Below are 21,063 nucleotides of genomic sequence, written 5' to 3' on the forward strand. Positions count from 1 at the left end.
ACTTTCAGAGCATCCTCAGTTCTGGGTCCACCTGTAAGCTTTCTACCTCTCAGGGGCGAGAGAACAGCAGGTAAATCAACCAGACCTGGTATACTAGATTGATCTTTCAGTGACTGCTTACCAGGCCGTGGCCTAACCCCGGCTGGGTTGCTAGGTTGCCAGGATATGTGAGGTCAGGGACACGCTTTTCATTAATTTCACTTGCCCATTCATAAAGAGGGCAGAGTAAAAAAATCTCTCAGGGAAGCTGTAAGAAACAAATTCACTGGGTACACGGTGCCACAGAGAGAGACATGGAGACACACGGGATTCACCTTTTCATAGTTGGAGTAGCCCCCCATGACAGCTGGGTCTACGATGCCGCTGAGCAGCATGGAGAGAGGGTGCACAGACAGGGTTCGGTCCCAGGCATGCTGCTGAACACAGTTGCTGATCTTCTCATTGGTGAGTTCCATGGTTTCTATGGCATTCTCCAGGGGACTGATTTCCTCCTGTGACAGAGGACAAGGGAGAGGAAGGGCATTTTGTGAGCTCACAGCAAAGATGGAAAAAAAATTCTAGGCGTTTTCTTTTAAAAGGTACAAAATTCACACCAAGCTATAAAAGAGTGAAGTTTTGCTTGTCAAGGTTCTGTTTATTTGGATACCACACTTACTGGAAATGGTTTTGCTAAGTTGCGAAATAAGCTATTTAAAATCTTAAGACGTACAAGGGTGGCCTAAAAATTAGAGCTATAGTGAGGATTATTTCTTGGTGCAAAGTATCTACAGAAATTTTGAAAAAACAAATTGGAGCTGTAATAACAATTGATTTTTAGGCAGGGCTTCCTCAGAGATTTCTGAGAAGATCAATGACAACAGAGTAATACTTCTGCAGCACCCAAAATGTTTCCTGGGAAGAGGTTTGATGCTTCTTCCATGAAAACAGGGAAGTGACTTTGGAAGCCATACATTCAAACCATACATAAGTCACCTCAGTATGGGTTCTGTGGTTAAAAGAAGTCAGAATTAAGAAGATGTATTAGAATATTCAAGCTGAGTTTTGGATGAAAATGATGTAAGATTCAATACAGATTGAGAAGAGCAACTCCTGTGGAAACATCTTCAAAGCCACATTTCAAGAAAGATCGCCTTCATTTTACCCAATGCCAACCAGCACGACCGCCTACTACAGCCTTGATGCCAAAAGTCTGTCCAAAAATCATATTCATACTTGAAAAATAATAATTAATTACTAGTGGTATGGAACACATGAAAGTTCAGTTCAGATTCGTTCAAGATGTACTTCTTGAAAGTATATTACATGCCAAGTACTGTGCTATGCTCCACAGTCACAAAAGTGACTAAGATATAATTCGTGGCTGGGAGGAGCCTACGTCTTATAGTGGGGGTCTCAAGACATGTGAGTATGGGAGTAACTTGTTAGAAATAAGCCCGGGTTGCGGCGGGGCACAGGGAAAATGCATCTAACCCCACCTGGGGAGTTTCAGAGATGGCTTCCAGGTGAAGCTGGTACCTAAAATGAATTTTGATGGGAGGTAGTTAGGTTGAGAAGTAGCATTTCGGGCAAAGAAAATGCCCCACTGTCATGGAGGGTTGAAATAACATGGAATGAGCAGTTTAGTTCCAGAAGATTCCATAGGAAATGAGGTGACAGAGCTGAGTCACAAGGACTCTGCAAGCATATGCTAAGGAACAGGGGCTTTATGCTCTAGGCACTGGGGAGCCACGGCAAGGTTTTAAGCATGAGAAGGATTGGGTCAGCTTTTCACTGTGGAACTCACGCTCGGAGGCTGTAAGGAAAACAGGCCTGTGAGGGTCAAGGCAGGAGGCCAATGAGGGGGCTCTTTCCGTGGCGCCCACCAGAGATGAATGAGGGACTAAAATGGGGTACAGTAGTAGGACAGCTGGAAATAAAGAGAATAGATTTAGTAAGTATTAAAAAGGTAAAAGAGGCAGCTTTGGGGAGGGATGGAGAAGGAAGTGTCTGGGGTGACTGGTGATGTGATTAGCATAAATGAAAGAGGATCAAACGTTCTGGGAGAGAATGTGATTGACAGCAAACTCAAAGGAGACATTCCAAAAATGGTTTGGTAGACTGGCAGGATCATGAGGAGACGAGGCTCATTTGCTCATAAAAGAGTCATTCACTGTGAGTAACCTTCAGGGTTGGTGTTGTAACATCAGTTGTACAAAGGAGTTCTATTAGACAAGCATGCCTTTTATTTCTCTTTTGGAAAACAAAGTTGGCCAGAGGAGGCTGGCCAAGCTAGTGAGAACTGGAGGAGGGCTTTACAAAGGCTCTTATTCTATCTGGAGACACAAAGAATTTTCTGAGTTCCAATTTCAAATGACTCACCGTTGAAATTTGTTTGACTTCAAACCACTTGAGAATCCCAGGAAAGGTGTATGCAGTTGTATACGTGGTCCTTTCAATCCACATGGTCTGGTAGAAGGAAAATGCAAATGTCAGTTCCCAGGCAAAATGGCAATGCTCCCTGGTTGAGGTCAGGGAGATTCTATTCCCAAATGCTTCCTTGGTGAATGGGCCATAGTCAGAGGATTCTGGATGTTTAAAACTGCAAGGGATCATCTACTTGGGCCCTGTCACCCTCTAGAGGGGACATGTGAGGTCCAGAGAGGTGGGACTTGCTCAGGTCATACCGGCAGCAACAATGGAGCGTAACAGTGGAGCCCCGTTTCGGGGTAGGCTCCAGTCTAGAGTTCTCCACTGAGATGGCCTGCTGTCTAGGTAGTAAGCACACAGCACCCCTGCCCCCACGGCCGCCATCGTTTCTGCCATCTGCACTGGTTAGGGGGAGAGCCTACTTTACCTTGTTTTAGAGGGAAAGGGGGGTGGACTCACAGCAAATTCATTGTCTGGATCTTTCTCTCCTTTCCGGAATGGCCTGGAATATCTGAACTGCTGCACTTCATTGGCTCTGTAGTAGCTGGAGAAAGACATGGCCACATGCTGTAGTTTCTCTCTTAGAATAATCAGTCCTTGATCAGACTTCAGTAAAACCTGGACCACATCTTACACAGACCAAGTCTTACCCACTAAGTGATCTCAAAACAGTCTCTACAATGAAGGCTGGAGGAAGTGCACAATTTGAATTTATTGCACATCTTTATTATTTACGAATCCAGTCCACAGCTCACCATTTAAAAAGGTATATGTATTTATATCCCCATTTGTCATTTCATTTGTATATTTTTATCACAATTCTATCAATCCTACTAGCATTTTAGCTTCTCAGGAAAAAAGAACGAGGCCTTCGATCAAGGGACCAGGCAAGGTGAGGTGAGTCACTCCTCAGTGAGCGGTTCTGAGTGGAAGTAAGATCTAGAAGATCTGAAACCTAGCAGTGAAACTCCTGATTTCCCTGTCTGCCTAAAATAAACCCCCAAGACCCCCAAATCCTTTTTGAGTTACCAAGCTCTTATTTTATACTGAAAATAGAACCCAGAGTTGCTGCGGTGTGGTCTGCATGCCAGAATTCACATGTGGAAATCCTGCTCCCCACGAGGGGACTAGGAAGTAGTGTCTGCGGCAGGAACCTAGGTCATGGGGTGGAGCCCTCATGAAGAGAGGAGTACCCTTATCAAAGAAACCCCAGAGAGCTCTGTCGCCCCCTCTGCCAGGTGAAGACACACGGAGAAGTCAGTGTCTGTGAATCAGGACGCAGGGCCTCACCAGACACCAAATGTGCGGGCGCCGGACCTTGGACGTCCCCCGCCTCCAGAACCGTGAGAAATAAATGTGTTGTTTATAAGCCACTCAGGCTGTGCGATCTGGTTAAGCAGCCCCAGAGGTTTAAGAAGGTCTTCCAAATGAGTGTAAGACTTTGGCTTTAAAGATTTTATTTATTTATTTATTTATTTATTTATTTATTTAGAGTGTGGGCGGGGAGGGGCAGAGGGAGAGAGAGAATCAGGCGGACTCCACTCGATCTCATCACCCTGAGATCGTGACCTGAGCTGAAATCAAGAGTCAGATGCTTCACCGAGCCACCCAAGAGCCCCAAAGCTTTGGTTTTGATGCTCTTCTAGATAAAATGTGTTAGAAAATGTTTTTAAATAAAAAGAAACAAACAACCCTCACTTACTTTAAGATCTGTTCTGGAACTGGTTTGTCCTTGTAGCTGGGCGGGAGGCTCATCACTGGCTTTACGGTGAAACACTGCATGTCTGAGGAGCTGGTTAAGGAAGGGCGAGGGGCGAGGCCATGAAGCCTCCCAGGCAGAAAGCACCACCCGGGCCTCCTGCTTTGCAGAAGGAAGTGGTACCTGCTTGAAGTACTCCTTTTCACCAAATGTCGGCACGGCACTGAAAACACAGTTCTCTTATGTATTCCCCAAATGCCTTAGTAAGTCATAATCCTAGGACGGTTTTTGGTCAGACACCTGGCAGGCAACCTTGCCATAGGAAAATGGGCATCGATGAACTATCATGGGAAGAGGGATTCAGAACAGTTTTAAGTCATTTCCGACTGGTATGCCTCTGAAAGTGCCAGACCCTAGAACCTGCGCCGTGGGAACTTCTGCCATCTGTGGGTATCACTTGATGATGGGGGGCCAAGGCTGGGCACTAAACTAGGTTCTCAGTATGTTCCGGCCAGCAATAAACACAACCACCAACAGGCAGATGTTATGACTCTCCTTTTCCAGACGACGAATCTGAGGCTCTGAGAAAACCCGGAGCGTGTAACTGGGACATGGTGAAGTCAGGCTTCAAATCCAGCTCAGGGGGCGGGGAGGTGGGGGAATCTGACTCTCTGACTTGATTATTTTCTTTTAATAATGACTTTTTTTTGTCCTCACCAGTGCAGATACACTGTTTCAAAATCTACAGCATTTAAAGTCGAGGTGAAGGCCCTGGGTGGGGACAGAACAGGGAGTGCCAGCGTCTCTGGGTGGTGCACAGCCCCCGGGGCACCAGCACCGCACAACGCTCACTCAGAAACACACAATGAGAATTCACAGCTGCTGATTTAGAATCCCTCCGTGGGGAGTCTCACGTGTAAGAATATCTGAGGGCCACTGGGCTGTGCCTTACACTGGTCTAGCTGACAGAGCATTTTCACAGAAATGACCTTTTTATTTTGATCCTCCCAGAAGTGCTACTGGGTGTTTAGGGAAAACAGACTCACACCTCATGGATGAGAAACCAAGGCCTGGAGGAAGGAAACCGTTTGGGAAAGGTCAAGGGACGAGGCAGAAAGGACTGAGGGCCCAGCCACAGGAAATCCTAAATCCAGTTCTTGAAGACCTCTTGTCATTCCCACACCATGAAGGCACCTCCGTTGTCTTCTGAACCCACATAACCCAAACAAGGATTTATCCTGGAAGACCATTCTTTTCCAAGCATCTGCTATGTATTAACAGGCTGCTGTTCTTTTAAAGGTGTGCCTGTCTACTGGTCTGCTATTATTATTGTCAATCTTTCTAGAGCCACTTACCAACCTATATGTATAATAATGGCCAATATTTATTGGATTTGTATTATGTACCAAGCACTGTTCCTAATATTTGACAGATGTTTACTCGATCTTTACAAGAACTCCGTGAGAAAGGATGAACATCATCCCCATTTTACAGATGGGAAAACCGAGGCATGAGAAATTAAGGAACTTGCTCAAAGTGACACAGTAAGTGGTGGGGCTGAGACTCGAACCCAGGCACCTCAGCTCCAGAGCCCGTTCTCTTGTCACACCGTGACCCTGTCATGCTGGCTCTGGCTTATCTACCTTACCCCTCTCTTTGAATAGTGTTCAATTTTGGAGCATCTTTATTTTAAGCATAAAACACAAGAAAAAATTCTAAAAATAATTTTGTTATGGAGCTCTTAGTGTCTGTTTTTGTTTTCTTTTTAAGAAAGCATGTAATTAATTTTTCAATAAGTCATTCAATGTTATTCAGTAAATCATTCAATAAGTCATTGAATGTTACAAAAGAAAAGCTATACATCTTTCTCCACAATCCAGAATTCTGAACAGTCTATGTCCTCCTCAAGCTCCCCATATAGCTAAAAAACACATCCTTTCATATTCAAGATTTCCTTATCTCCTCTTTTACTTCATAACCATGAGCTAAGGACGCTAGGGTCCCAAAGCTTTTACACAGAATGGGAAACTGAGTCAAACGGTTGCATGAGTGGTCAGAGGACAGGACATATCCGAGTGCAGAGACGGGACTGAACCCTTAGCTTCTCTGGCTGGGCTGGGCCATGTTTCCCCAAGGTGAGGATACACTGCTTTGGGGACGACTTGATGTCCTCTCCCGGGGGCGTGGTGCTGGTCATCTTCTCAGCATTCGGGAACTGGGTCAGCAACCTCAGGCTGAAGTCTTCTCGCCTCTCATATTCCTTCCCCCGGTAGATGAAGATTCTGTTCTGCAGGTGAGAGACAGCAAGGGGAGTGGTTACATACGAAGAGTGAAGGGGCAACTGGAGATCCTGGTACTGAGGAAGCCACAGCCCTCCCGGGCTTAAGTGCATCCGCCAGCAAGCTCTCACTGAATACCTACTACGCGCCCCCCGCAACCATCATGTCTGGTAAGAGCTCATGGTTTCTTGGGGGAGATAAGTCATCGGCCTGAAGCTGATGCGGTGCTTCTCACAGGGTGGCCCCATGGCCACCGCTGGTCTGCAAATGGTCTACACTGATTCACAGGGAGATGAGCTTGTGCCCTAACGTAGATCCATGATGTCACCAGGCACGCTGTTGAATTTAGCTGATTTTTTTCACAGCAAGACATTCTCAACAAAGGAAGGAAGTGCATGAATTTACTTTACATGCAAGCCCTCCCTCGTCTTATCATGATCCAGTTGTAGATGAGCCCTTGGAGCGGTGCTGACTTGGAGAACAGGAAAGCGTGAAGAGAGTCCACAGCACACATCGTCATTAACAGAGAACAGGAACAATGTGCAGCAGTTATTATATCAACCCTGAAAATCACTGTGGATGGCAACATCAAAGGCTCACAGAATAGAAATGCACTAAATCCTATTCTCTCCCTTCTAATCTACATTCTGTTTAATAAAATTAATAAAATTGGATGTTTTTAGAAAGAAATTTCCTAGGCTCCAGGCAGAGGAGTAATTTGACTCATAGCTGCTGTTGCTCATGCAAGTTCAAACGTAGCCATGTTTCAAAGGTTCCTGCTCGTCTGATGATCGCTCAGGTGAGTACTTAGCACTGACAGCCCATGCATGATCCATTTTTTAACTAAACCTTAGGCCCATATGGTCCTGGAAAATGTTTTTAAAAATCACCCGTCCATTCATCTAGCAAATGTGTATTGGACAAACAGCAGATACGCTAAGACACTAGGGATATAATGACGACGCTACTCTCACAAAGCTCACCTTCTGGTGGACAGAAACAGAAAATAAGTAAGTATGATGGTTTATCTAATATAAGTAACAGGAAGGCAATATACCTTCTGGGATAAACACTGATGGCAGGAAAAATTGCCTGGTCTTTTGCAATAGATGATGAAATTTTCCCAAGCTGGGAAAGATTTATATGGCTCAGCCATGCTTTATGCAATTCCATCATTCAGGCCAAGCTGTGGTAGGTAAGGAAGCAGAGTATAAGCAGCACTAACTGTAGGATGTGGACAACAGTCTGAACGGAAGCAGACAAGCACAAGGTCAGCATAGACTAGCACGGATTGAAAGAGAGGCGTCGAGGAAAACATGGCATTGACTGGGCCCAGATGGACCGACAGGGTAAGGAAGGGGAGGACAACCAGCAGGATGAGCGAAAGGAAGGAGAGGGCCACAGGACAGAAAGTATGGAACTGAGGCAGAAGAAAATAAGCTTGGACGAGACAGAACACTGAGAGGCAGGCACCAGTTCCCAAGGCCCCGGGAATTCACTGGAGGTTCTGGAAGGAGGGAGCCACATGATGGAAGCAGTAGTGTAGACAACCTCAGCAGACACTGGGGTGTACGTCCAACTGTAGGAACCCCAGGCAGGAAAAGCTGGTGGGAGAAGGAGAAGCTGGATCTCTGACCCTGGCGTCTGGTGAAGGGCAAAGAAGATGGGAAGAATCACCGAGGATTCGGAGCTTGCTGGGCCCAGAGCAGGAGGAGCAGTGGTGCCCGACAGAAACGGGGAAGGAGGAGGCCTGGCTGAGGCACGGGGGGAAGAGGACAACACGATTTTAGATATTCTGAGTTTGGGGAAATGGTCCATAACACAGAAAGGCATGGAGGTTACATCGTGCAGAGGCTTTTATATTTTTCAGCGCACGCTGACAAGACCTAACATCCACAAACCACTTTATAGTTTATAAAAACTCCTGTATGCTATTTATTTAATTCTGAAGCAGCCCTGTGATGTGGGCAGGATTTCTGTAACTTATACGTCAGAAAACTTGGAGGTTACATGACTTGGTCAAAACTCTATTGTCACCCAGCAGATGATGGAGACCCCCCTTTTTCAAATCGGAGGTCTAACCTTTGCCCTGAAACAGTACTGTCTCCAGCTCACGTCCCCTGTTTCACGTGACACAGCAGTCACACACACACGTGCACACATGGCAGGCACCACTGCCTTTTTGGGACTGGAGCACCGAGACTGCCAATCTCAGTCTAGAACCTACGGCAAGGCTCCTTCCCAGACCCTCTCCTCCTGGTGCTCCGCTCTCTTTCCCCACGCTATCTCCTCCACATGCGAATAACCCACCAACTTTCCTTTGAGTTCCTGGTCCATGTATCAAATTGCTGACTCGCATCTTTTGGTTGTTCCACATTACCTCACACCGAGTATGGCCCAACCCACTTTCACAATGCATAAAGATCTGAAAGGCTATCTGTGATCCGGGACCCCAAGCCACCTGCCCCCCATTCTCTACTTGCCCTCTTCTTCACACTCCTCCAGCCTCACAGCTTTTGAACCTGCTGAACTCGCTGCCTGGCCCCCATCTTATCTCTTGATGGCCCCCTTGCTTATTCCCTCACTTCTTTCAGGTTTTTGCTCAAATGTCATTTTCTTATTGACGTCTTTCTCATTCACTCTATTTAAAATTACAACTCCACCCTACCACCTGCCTCTCTCTTCACCCGCCCCGACATTTTCTCCATGATACATACAGAATGTCTACATGGGATGACGACATTGTTCTAGGCCATCGGACATACTAAATGTGTCACTTACTTTTTGTGTGTCTCCAAGCTAGAATATAAGCTCCAAAATTTCAAGGATTTGGGGTGTTTCGGACTGTGCTCCCATGCCAAAATACAGCAAGGCACAGAGTAAGAATTCAATAAATATTTATTCAATGAATGGACTGGATCTCTCTACCATGACTCCATTTTCCAGTATTGCTGTCTTAGTGGATGGCTCCACAGCCCTTCCAGTTATGTAGCCAGAAACCCAGAAACCATTCTTGCCACCTCCCTCCTTCCTCACCCACATATTCCAACAACAACCAACAAATACTGTTACTTTATCATTCGAAATCCTTCCAGTTTTTTTCTAAAGCCACTTCCCGAGGACGACTGGCCACCCCTTCCTTCAATGTCTGTAATAGTCTCTAACTGGCTTAGCTGTGCATACCCAACCATCATCTGTACCAGCCAGATGATGATTTTGCCAACACACAGAGTCTGCAATGGCTCCTTCCTGCTTGTGGGGTACTGACAACACAGCCAGGGCAGCCCCACAGCCCCGCCCTGTGTGCTCTCCCCACACCTCGTGCCTCAACTCCCCACTCGCCCCACTCCCTCTGTTCCTGCCACACTGGTCTTCCATTCCCGGGCCCCGCCACGTGCTCGCCTGCCCCTTTCTCTGCCTGCAATGCTTTTCTCCTATCACCTTTATTTATCCCTGTCACTCCAAGCTCAACTTTCAAATTGCAGCTGAAGCAGAAATTCCCTGGGAAGTCTTTCCTGAGTTTTAAAAAAATTCAGGCATAATTTACATATAGTAAAACCTACCCCCTTTAGTGTAAAATTCTGTGAGTTTTGACAAACAAAACCATGATCACAATCAAAATACAGAACAGTTTCACCACCACCACAAACCTCTCCACGCCCTTCTGAACTTCTGAAGCCCAACCCTCCCCCACAACGACGAGACAATGACTCCTCTGCTTTCCACCCCTACTGTAAGTGCCGGCTTGGCCAGATGCCACATAAATAAAATCACAGAGTATGCAAACTTTATGGTCTCAGGTCTTGTACTTAGCACAATGCATCCGAGACTCGTCCACATGCTTGTGTGTATCAGGAGTTTATTTCTTTTAATTACTGAGTAGTATTCCCTTGTATGGCTATCCCACAGTTTGTGTATCCCTTCACCAACGGAGGGACACGTGAGTTGTATCCAGTCTTTGGTGATTATAAATAATAAACAATCACGTGCAATTTTTTTTTCATGTGAATGTAAGTTTTTATGATACTTGGATAAATACTCCCTGGTTAACCAACTCTTATGGCACAGAAAACCCTTCTTGGTCAGTTTCAATTCCCATTCGTTTGCGTGATTACTTAATTAACATTACACCTGTGAGGCTGTAAATTCCATGACAGTAAGGACCATATCCGATCCGAATCTGCCTCGTATGTGCCTGGCACACAGCAGGCACTCAGTACACAGCTACTGAATGAATGAGTGACCTCTCACTGGGCACTAGGAAGAATGTAAAGTACTTCCTTTCTCACTTTTTCTTAAATCAGGGGAAGGAAAACGGGTAATATGTTTAAACACAGTCAGCTCTACAGCGGCTTCCTTTTTTGTGTGGGGAAAAAATAAGATTTTGTTTGTTTTTTAGATTTTAAAATCAGTATCACATTATAGAAAATTTTGAGAAGGAGAAAAACATGGTCCTTCTCACTATTACAACACCTGTTTTTATTTTTGTGAAACTTTTACAGTCTTGTCCTCGGGATATTTGCTTTCCAACTGGCTCTGGCTGGAAATAAAATAAACAACTAAATACATCAATCCACACGTTTCCCCAGCCTGACCTGTAGCAGTAGAGCCGTGGAGGCGATGGTTCTGTTTTTCCCTTTTTCATTCCACCTGGGAAAAGTCATTTTACAAAGGAGCTGCCAGAATACCAGAGGCTGGGGTATGGGGTGAAGAGGCCGGCCACGCAGGAAGTGCTTTCCCTCCCCGACCTCCCACAGTGAGAACACGGGCCTCCAGCTGCTAACACACTAGGCCCATCTGGAAAAGAGATGAAGACCTTCGCTCCTTCAGACTGCATGGCTTAATGGCTCGGAGGACCACCCCGAGGTTTCTTACCCGGAGGAAAGAAGGAAAGCCCTGTCCGTAGTATCCAACAGCAAAGTATTCAGGCTGAGGCCTCATTGCTTTAATGATGTTCTCATAAAACGAGGCTCTTTTTTTCTGGAAAACAAAACAAGACATTCCACAGGGAGGTTACAAGGGCACCATTGAGGGGTGGGGAAGATCAGACTATTTGCTTTGTTATTTCCCATGGGCCAAGAGGCACATGAAAAATCTTTGGAAAATATCTTGTAGGCCAAGAAGTTACCCCTTTCTTGGATTGAAGGGTTTGGACCTGGGTCCATGAATGAGCTTTGGAGGGTCTGGCAATCTCTGGAGTTGCCCGTGGGAAGAGGCACGCGTATGCGTTCCACTGAGGAGAGAGGCAGTGTTAGCTTTCACCAGTTTCCTGAAGAGGGTTCAGGACCCCTAAAAGGTTAAAAAGCCCTTTCTGAGATTCGCAGAGGGTGACTGCACTTAAACAGAGACACATGAGAAAAGTAGATAAAGAACTTTCTGGTTCACACAGGTGGTTTGGATTAAAGTCCTTGGTTCAGCTACAAGTGCGCAGAAGGTGGTGGTGATGTTCTGGTTTTCAATGTCTGGTCCCAGCCCTATCTTTACTCCTTCCCATGGGAACAGGTTTCCCAGCCAGGGCTGAGAGTAAGCCTTAAAGAAAGTAAAATAGGTAGCCAGACAGGGGTCCTCGGGGCATGTCCCTAGGCCCCTCTCAAAATGGTCCCATGACTGTATTACTAACTTTATTTAGGTGAAGGTTTCTAGCACGTTTTCTTAGCAGGGTAACGTGTTATATCACTAACCGCTCCGTTTAGTTTATGAAACTAAGTGATTTTGTGTGTGTGATAGCAGGAGTTGGTACAACACACCGGCAAGTTCTTCTCAAAGTGATCTTGTAAACTCTCCCCTCAAAGAAGCTACACTTGACCCTTGAATGACATGTGTTTAAAATGGATGAACCCACTTACATGCAGATATTTCTGATAAATACAGTATATAGTACAGGAATATCTTCTCTTAATTTTCTTAACATTTTTCTCCAACTGACTTTATTATAAGAACACAGTATATACATATACAAAATACGTTATCAGTGAGGCTTCTAGTCAACAACAGGCCATTAGTAGTTAAGTTCTGGGGGAGTCAAAAGTTATATGTGGATTTTCAACTGTGGAAGGTGGGGTTGGCACCCCTAAGCTGCCCACCCTGCACTGTTCAAGGGCCAACTGTGTTATTACATAACAACAGGTGACCTGACCTTTTGTGATTCCACTACTAAAAATTATCAAATGTGATGTGTGTTGGCCTACCACTGGACATTCAGAGGATTATTTTTGTTTTGCTCTATTGTTTTTAAATAGTTGACCTGTGCCAGTGGCCAGGCATAACACACAAGTTCATGGAACTGTAAAAAGTACAGCACCCCAGTGACATTTTGGGAGAAGAAAATTTGAGAATCAAGATCCAGAAGAAGCATTTAACAACTTACCAAAATGTGCACAAGGTAGAAAAAAACAAAAAAACAAGGCTCAAAGATTAGCAGTTCATTCATTCAGCAGGACCCTGAGGATGCGGACCACAGAACAAGTAATTCTGATGAACAGAAGATGTCAGAAAGTATTTGAAATATGGACAGTGTTCACAGAAGGCAGAATAACTGAGAGGGTAAAGAGAAGATGGGTCAGGAATATGAAGGGTCCCTACTCTAGGGAAACAAAATGCACAGAGAAGGGAGAGGGGTCTGTCGGCAACGGTCCTGAGCTCTTTATCAAAGATAATTTGGAGGAAAAATGATAACACCTTTTGGACCTCATCTTTTTTTCATTTTTCTTTCAAGCAAGGTTTGCTTTTCCACTGTAAAGAACACTGTTTATCATGACTCTCTCAAATGTACAAAAACATTTTTGTGAACACAAATTCTAGCACCCCTGCTGGACACTTGACACATTCTGACCCAGACTCACCAGTAGGTTGCCGAGGCCCTCGTAGTCAAATACTTTGCTCTCATAGGTCTCAGCCAACTCTTTGCTCAGTTTGATGGCCTTCTCCCACATCTTCAGAAAAAGAAAATAGGGTTACAAGCAGAGAACAAAGCAGTCACTGATCCTGTCTGTGAAAGCCAAGGGAGAGTCGCTGACAATGGCTCACGAGTCAGGTGGGTTGATTTCTGCACATATTCTCACCACGCCTCACCTCTTGGATCAACTAAACCTTTTCTTCTGACATGATAAAGCTACTACACATTGGCTGCTTTGCCATGTTCTATAATTCTGTTTGTGAGAACAGAAAGAATACCATGTTTCCCAAACAAAAGCAATACTGCATTGAAAGGGCAAAGCACTGAAACCATTGAGAGCTGAGAGGAACCAGTTCCAAAGCCTGGGTTTTGAGAGCATGAAAGTCTTGTTGGAGGAAAAGGAAGGTAGTGTGGGCCCTAGTTCTGGTTCTGGGGTGTGTGTGTGTGTGTGCATGTGTGTGTGTGTGTGCATACGCACTTTTTCTCTGACTTATTTTGCTTAGCATAATACACTCTAGCTCCATCCATGTCATTGCAAATGGCAAGCTTTCGTTCTTTTTTATACATAATATTCCTTTGTATATATACCACATTTTCTCTATGAATTCATCTGTTGTTGGATATTTGGGCTCTTTCCATAATCCGGCTATTGTTGATAATGCTGCTTTAAACGTCGGGTGCATGTATCCCTTTGAATTAGTATTTTTGTATCCTTTAGGTAAATACCTATTTACCTAACATGTCACTGGGGTGCTGTACTTTTTACAGTTCCATGAACTTGTGTGTTATGCCAGTGCAATTACTGGGTCATAGGTTAGCTCTATTTTTAACTTTTGGAGGAACCTTCATACTGTTTTCCAGAGTGGCTGCCCCAGTTTGCATTCCCACCAACAATGCATGAGGGTTCCCCTTTCTCCGCATCCTCGCCAACATCTGTTGTTTCCTGTGTTGTTAATTTTAGCCATTCTGACAAGTGTGAGGTGATAACTCATCGTGGTTTTGACTGGCATTTCCCTGATGATGAGTGGTATCGAGAATCTTTTCATGTATCTGTTAGCCATCTGGATGTCTTCTTTGGAAAAATGTCTATTCATGTCTTCTGTCCACTCCTTAACTGGGTTATTTGTTTTTTGGGTGTTGAGCTTGATAAGTTCTTTATAAATTTTGGATACTAACCCTTTTTCAGATATGCCATCTGCAAATATCCTTTCCCACTCCAAAGGCTGCCTTGGTTTATTTATCTATCTAACCAACAGGTTCCACTGTTAAATCAGGAATAGTGGCTGCAAGTGGCAGTCCATGAGAACTCTCCAGACCTCTGAAACGAGTCAAATCTAGGATCTGTTTTGTTTGGATAGCACATGGTTTGTTGCTTCCTTCCCCTTGCCCTCCATATGTTTCCCCCATTTTGAAAGCCCTCCAGCTGGACACACTTTGTCCAGTTGACCAGACACTCCACAACTTCCTGCCTAGTTCACAGGTTTATTTTACCTTTTTGAGAGCCCCTGGGGCAATTAATTAGGTTGCCTGTTACCTACCGTGTTAGGCAAGTAGTGGCCTAGGGATGAGCACCTGGGGCTGGTCAACAATCTCTAGAGAATGTGCTGAAAATGACCGGTGCTAGCCCCTGGCACTCAGCAGTATTTAAAGGTAAAATTACTGTTATGGAGAGTGGGGCCCTGGGCCGCCCATTATATTCTCCATTGGATTAAGTGTCCTCAATAACTGATCTTTATTGACTTCCTTAGCTTAATTTATCTACTCATTTGCTCTCCCACTAAAAATACCAGAATTCAAAGAAACACATGGGAATAATAAAGAGTAAGTCATGAGTCATTGTTTTAAAATAAAGGATTTGTCTGGTCTTTCCTGAGTTCCTGGAAGGGAGCTTCTAAACCCCTGGAACTTCTCCAGTGATGGGAGTACCTTTGTTGTTTCTGGTGGGCCCCTTAGACCACGCCTGAGTTTATACTCATGAGGGGACTCACAGTGGGCCTCTGGATGGTCCCAGAACGGGGCTGGCCTTGCCAGCACTGCAGCCCATGGGATTAGAAGATCTGGGCCTTGAGCAACATGGTATCAGCCGGACCTCCAGGAAGGAGAGGGCTGCTGGAGACTGAGTTCACTCATGCAGCCAAAGATGCAACCAACGAAGCCTTCAGATGAAACCCCAACAGAAACTACGCACAGAGGCTCAAGTGAAATTCTTAACATCAGTTCGCTGGGAGGATGATGTGCCCTGCATCCACGCAGAGAGGACACAGAAGCTCTACATTTGCAATGCTCTTAGACCTTGCCCTATATGTTTCCTCAGTTGACTGGTCCTGATTTGTGTCCTTTAAAATAAAATTGTAGTTATAAGCACAGCACTTTACCAAGTTTTGTTAGTTGTTCCAGCATATTATCAAATCTGAGGGGTTCACAGGACTCCCTCCCCCAATTTATCATTACTTGGTGATTGGGTGGATGGCCCAGAGACCCCTGAACCATGGCCGGTGTCTGAAGTGAGGGCTGTCTCACTCGGGACTATTCCCCTAACCTGAGGGAACTGTACTACCGGTAGTCAGCATCAGAACGGCGCTGCAACATGGCAGCCAATTTCTTCCTTTCCCTAATCCAAAAAGACAGCCCAATACTCACTTTGCCTTTGTCAAAGTACGATATGATTTCTTGATACAGCTTCTCTTTAAGCTCCTGCTGGGTGTAGACATAGTAACTGTCCCTCTGAAGCAAATGGGGTACACAGGGCTTATCAGACCACTGAAAAACAAACAAAAGGAACAAAAGAGATTAACGTAATACCTTGATTAATTAAGTCAATTAACTAAGGGAGATTAATGTAACACATATTCAGCTGATAAAAGTCACAGACATATTTGTATATATTTTTGATTCGGCCATATTGTTTAGATTATTTATTAAACACAAGCTTCAAAACGAGTGTCACGCCGAATGGGCAACCACATGAAGCATTCCTGTAAACGGTCAGGAAGGGGGCAAAGTGCCGACCGGCACAACTGCTGGTCACTGACGGTATCACTCAGACAACAGGATGGAAGAAAAAAATTAGAAGTATAAAAATGGGAAGGAAGGGGTAAAACTATGACTGTGCGCAAACAAAGACTGTATTCTTCATAATCCATGCCTTCCCAAAGCGTGCCAACTGAACGACTATCACAGGTAATGAGAAAATTCAGTAGCAGCGTAAAAATTAGCAAATATAGAAATAATTTAGAGATGGATTTCCCAGGAATAGATAACCATGCTGAAGAGAGAAGATGCCAACAAGAATAAACCCCAATGAGAAGATATCCAGGCAAAACAATGTGAACGTACTTAAAGCCACTGAACGGTCCACTTAAAATGGTTAAAACAGTAAATGTTATGTTCTGTGTATTTTACCATAATTAAATTTAAAAAAATATACCTAGGAATCAACATAACAAGGAATATGCAAGACTTCTATACAAAAAGTTTAACACGCCATTGAAGGGCACAAAAACAGACTTCAACAAATGGAAAGTCCTATCGTGTTTTTGGATAAGAAAATGCTACTCCATAAACAGGGGAAATTCTTCCTATATCAATGTTTTAACTCATGATTCCAAAGTCCATATGGAAAAACAAACAAAACGAATAGGGCGGAAAACTCTGAAAAAAGAACAGCAATGAAGAGTAACTACCAGGTAGTAAAACATACCTTCAAAACACAGTATGGTCCTGGTGCGTGAACAGACAGTGTTCATTCAGACCATGCAAAAGTAGAGGCAATCCGGTAAGAGACTTGCCTTGTGTAGCAATTTACGACATGATAAAGATGGAATACCATCCCAATGAGGAAAATATGGACTATACTTAATAAACAGCATCCCTAAATTCAGTAGCTGGCTGGGGGGAACAAGTTGCATCCACACCTCATACTTTATGCCAGGGTAGAGAGTTTAACTTTCTGAGAGCACAGATGAAAAGACCTACAGTCACTGACACAGCAGAATCTCTTTGTGATCATTCCACAGTCAACAAGCCCTCCCACCATCCCATATGCAATAGGCGTTTCAGTGCCCTGAACTTGAGTACGAATTGTGAACGGCTGCCCTGGGAAGTGGTGAGGCAGAGGACTCCTGTTTTTAATGACAAAGCTAAGAACAATGCACGCGTGTTATTTTAGTATAAAAATTAAATTATACCAGAAAATTAATTGCTGGGGCAAGAATGGAGACAGGGAGATGTAATAGGGGGCTACCGTCATGCTCCAGGGGAGAGACAATAGACCAGGACAACAGCAATGAAGTAAAGAAAAGTGGATAGAAGGAGATAAAATCAGGATCCCTAAAAGATGTCTGTACTCCCGTGTTCACTGCAGCATTATCCACAGTAGCCAAGACATGGAAACAACCTAAGCGTCCAACAATGGATAAAGGAGGTGTGGGATATATATGCAATGGGATGTTATTCTGCCACGAGAAAGAAGGAAATCCTGCCATTCTGGGCAAGACGGATGGACCTTGAGGGTATCACATGTGAAACAAGCCAGATAGAGAAAGACTAATGCTATATGATAGCTCTTTCATAGGGACTCTAAAAAAAGCCAAACACATGAAAACAGAGGGCACAGTGGTAGTTAACAGGAGGTTGGGGGGCACGAGCACTGGGGAGATGTTACTGAAGGGCGCAAGGATAGCCAGAGCATAAATAAATCCTGGACATCTAATGCACAGTGATTACAGACAACAATACTGCATCACAAACTTGAAATTTTCTAGGAGACTAGATCTTAATTGTTCCCACCCCAGGAAAAAAAAAAAAAGAAAAAAGGGTAAGTTTGTGCCTTGAGAGAGGTGTTCACAGACGCTACAGGTCCTCGATTCTAGCTTGGCCTCAGTGTGGGAAGGTGAATAAAAGATGACAACAGGTATTTGCCTGAGAGCCTGGGTAGACTGAGGTGCCCTTTAGCAAAGTGGGAAGAAAGAAGAGGGTAAGAATGGATCCAAGAGCACCGTGGGGAACGACAGCTTCTGTTACTGCTGTGAGAAGTGCAAGCTGTCTATTAGCTGCTCCGAGATCGTGTTGCGGAAAGAACAGTTCATACATGAATGCAGACTTAGAGGACTGGTCACAGCTAGAAATCATCATTTGGATCCATGACATATAAGTGCATTTATATCCACGGCATACTACTTTGACTTTGTAAGAGAGTGTGAGTAGGGAAGTGCTGTTATATTTGTTTACAACTCATTTCTTGGCAGTTCTACAATTTTCTTTTTACATATATTAATCGACGTGTATTTTGCTTCTTCAATTAGATGGTCAATTAATTACTGGAAGCCCGCAAGCTGTGCTCTGCTTCTGAAGGATTTTTAAACAAATGATAATCGACATTTTCATAACCGTGATCAGAAGATTAGCTGTGCCTGTTTAGAAGGCATACAACTGCTCTTGGATAAAAGGATCTCCCTTGAATAAGGCTTCTTCCATCCAAAATCAGGAAGCGTGCAGGATTTGGTCCCAAAGGGCTTAGGCAGCTGACTTCCACCCAAGGGAAAAAGGTATCCCTGATGCACTTACCTGCAGTAGCTCAGCATGGAGAAGGAGGGTGTAGGCCGCTTCCGTGTAGTTTTCAGAGTCTCGGTGCAAATCCCGCAGCTTGTACAAGTACCTGGTCAGAAGGGGAGGGAGGAGGCCTTCTGCCACTCGGGTTCAGCTCATTCTGCAACCAGGCCGCAGCCTGCTTCCCCATCTTTCCTCCCCTATTCCTTTCTCATAGACAAAGGAATCCATCCCTTCCTGTCTTCCCCTCCTTCTGTCCCTCTCTGCTGCTTCTGTCTGTGTCTTTTCCACTCCATCTACTCTCCTTTGCACTCTTCCTTTAAGGTGGTGGGGCTTAACTTTTTTTAAAAATGTCATGGACCCCTCTGGGAAGCTAATAAGAGCTATGGAATCTCTCCTCAAGAAAAAGCACATAGTTAAAGTTTGTTTCATGCTCAGGGCTTCCAGCATCCCAGGCTGATGGTCCTTGACAGAAGGCACCTGTCCATCCATGCCTCTGCCCTACGCAGCCTTTCCTAACTGCTCTGGCCAGGCTTCTATCCTTCCCCGGAATCCCAACACCATCCCCCTTTAAATTCCCTCAGACTGTACTTAAGTGTCTGTCTAAAGAGTTTACCTTTTCAAGGGGAAGGGGGCATATCACCTACTTTCTGATGTCTCTCAAAGCATGGAGTTGGGGCTTAGTATTTGTTTACTGAAGAAATAAATAATAAAGCCATGACATAAATGGCAAAAGCAGAAATCTCCTCCAGCTTACCTTATATATATGTCCTCTCTCTTCTTTTCTTTATAAAAATTCTATAAAAAAAAAAAAGAGGGGCAAAAATACCAACGTAAGTCAAAGGTTATGGAGAAGCTAGCCACGGAAATGGCCAAATCACTACTTTTGTTTTTCAACAGTGTCACTTTTCCAGAGGTTATTGTTTTCCTTTAACAAATACCCCACACAAAGAAAGGCAGTGACCATTTATAAAGATAAGTTGAAGAATTTTTTTAGGACCATGCCTCTAAAAAACGTGAAGGAAACCCTCTAAGTGAACAGATAGCCAACTGATACTCAAGTCAGCTAATGGTCTTTTTTTTCCTCAAAGGGTCAGTGGAGCCAGGCTCTTCATTTATATTAAGCAGAGGAATGCACAGCAGACTAAACTTCTGAGGTCTGTGGTCCCAGTTACATATATTTAGGGAAAGGCAAGACCACAGAGTTCTACCACCATGAGGATTCCACAGACTCTCTCCTCACAGTATAGTGTTTCTGATGCAGTATTTCCAACAACAAAGCAACCACATATAAACAAGACAGAGGAAAAGGTGAAGGATGGCCTTCGAGTAAGAGCTGCGCCAAGAGCTTATGTTTCACTTTTCCATCCCCATGTCTGTGGGACCTGATATCTGAGTCCAGAGCTGAGTCAGCAGTTCCAATTAGACTCAGCAGGACATAGACACCATACAGGTGGCCCCAGGGTACCTTTGTGTCTGGGAGATCTACTCAGAGCTGAGCTACGCTTGCAGGGGTGGCCCAGCAGTGCCCTCTCGCCAACCCGGGGGCCTGACACCTACCAGCACGTTCACAGTACAGCTCATGCGGTTCTCCTTGCTCTCGTCATGCATGATAATGGTTCTGTAGTCCAACAGGTGCTCTAACAGGCTGCTGACCAGGAATGCGAAAACTTCTCCAGAGGCAGAGAGGTATTTATGTTTCCGGCAATGTTCTAGGAGCCTGGAAGGGTGGAAGTAGAGACAAATGCCCGTGTGGCATACTGTCATTCCAGCAGTGTTAATGAGCACTGTCCAAGGTCCTGGCAGCAGATGGCGCCAGACCAGGAGACACACACCCTTCTGTGCAAGGCCATAGCACACTGGGGCTTTGCTTATGCTGTCCCTCCTGCTGACTCAAGTCCTACATTTCTTCAGGGCTTTGGCTCAAGTCCCACTGTCACTTAGAACCCCAGCCCACAACGCCCATCTTTCAACTTCTATCTGTACTTGTTTTTTGTTTTTGTCTTTTGTTGATACCACAGAAACTAGAACTTTGGCCCAAAAGGTTTATTATGTATGCTATCTGATCGCTCTACTGAAACTGAAAGAGACCACCTTTCTATGTCTTTATTCTCCCTAAAGCCTAGCACTTCAGGGCATCCTGTAGGCATTCTGGAAAGCCTTGGATCAGCGCCCAGTCTTGAGGAGCCTAGAATCTAGTGCATATCCATACGCAGTCCTCTTCGGACGAAAGTGCT

The 21,063-nt window shown here is 44.7% G+C and overlaps 1 protein-coding gene across 4 annotated transcripts in view; it reads right to left on the reverse strand.

The window, feature by feature from the left end:
* Positions 1-21,063, reverse strand: part of DOCK5 (dedicator of cytokinesis 5) — a 213,681-nt gene that overhangs the window by 19,549 nt on the left and 173,069 nt on the right. For all 4 annotated transcript variants that reach the window (XM_034661245.1, XM_034661244.1, XM_034661246.1 and 1 more), the window contains 11 exons: positions 20,387-20,546; positions 19,584-19,624; positions 18,845-18,935; positions 15,920-16,039; positions 13,227-13,316; positions 11,260-11,364; positions 6,251-6,392; positions 4,109-4,190; positions 2,866-2,950; positions 2,359-2,445; positions 315-491 (listed from right to left, as the gene is read on the reverse strand). In XM_034661245.1, the coding sequence (XP_034517136.1) occupies positions 315-491; positions 2,359-2,445; positions 2,866-2,950; positions 4,109-4,190; positions 6,251-6,392; positions 11,260-11,364; positions 13,227-13,316; positions 15,920-16,039; positions 18,845-18,935; positions 19,584-19,624; positions 20,387-20,546 (1,180 nt within the window). The remainder of the gene's footprint in view (positions 1-314; positions 492-2,358; positions 2,446-2,865; positions 2,951-4,108; positions 4,191-6,250; positions 6,393-11,259; positions 11,365-13,226; positions 13,317-15,919; positions 16,040-18,844; positions 18,936-19,583; positions 19,625-20,386; positions 20,547-21,063) is intronic.

The sequence above is a fragment of the Ailuropoda melanoleuca genome, chromosome 5 (genome assembly GCF_002007445.2).
Source record: "Ailuropoda melanoleuca isolate Jingjing chromosome 5, ASM200744v2, whole genome shotgun sequence".
Lineage (NCBI taxonomy): Eukaryota > Metazoa > Chordata > Mammalia > Carnivora > Ursidae > Ailuropoda > Ailuropoda melanoleuca.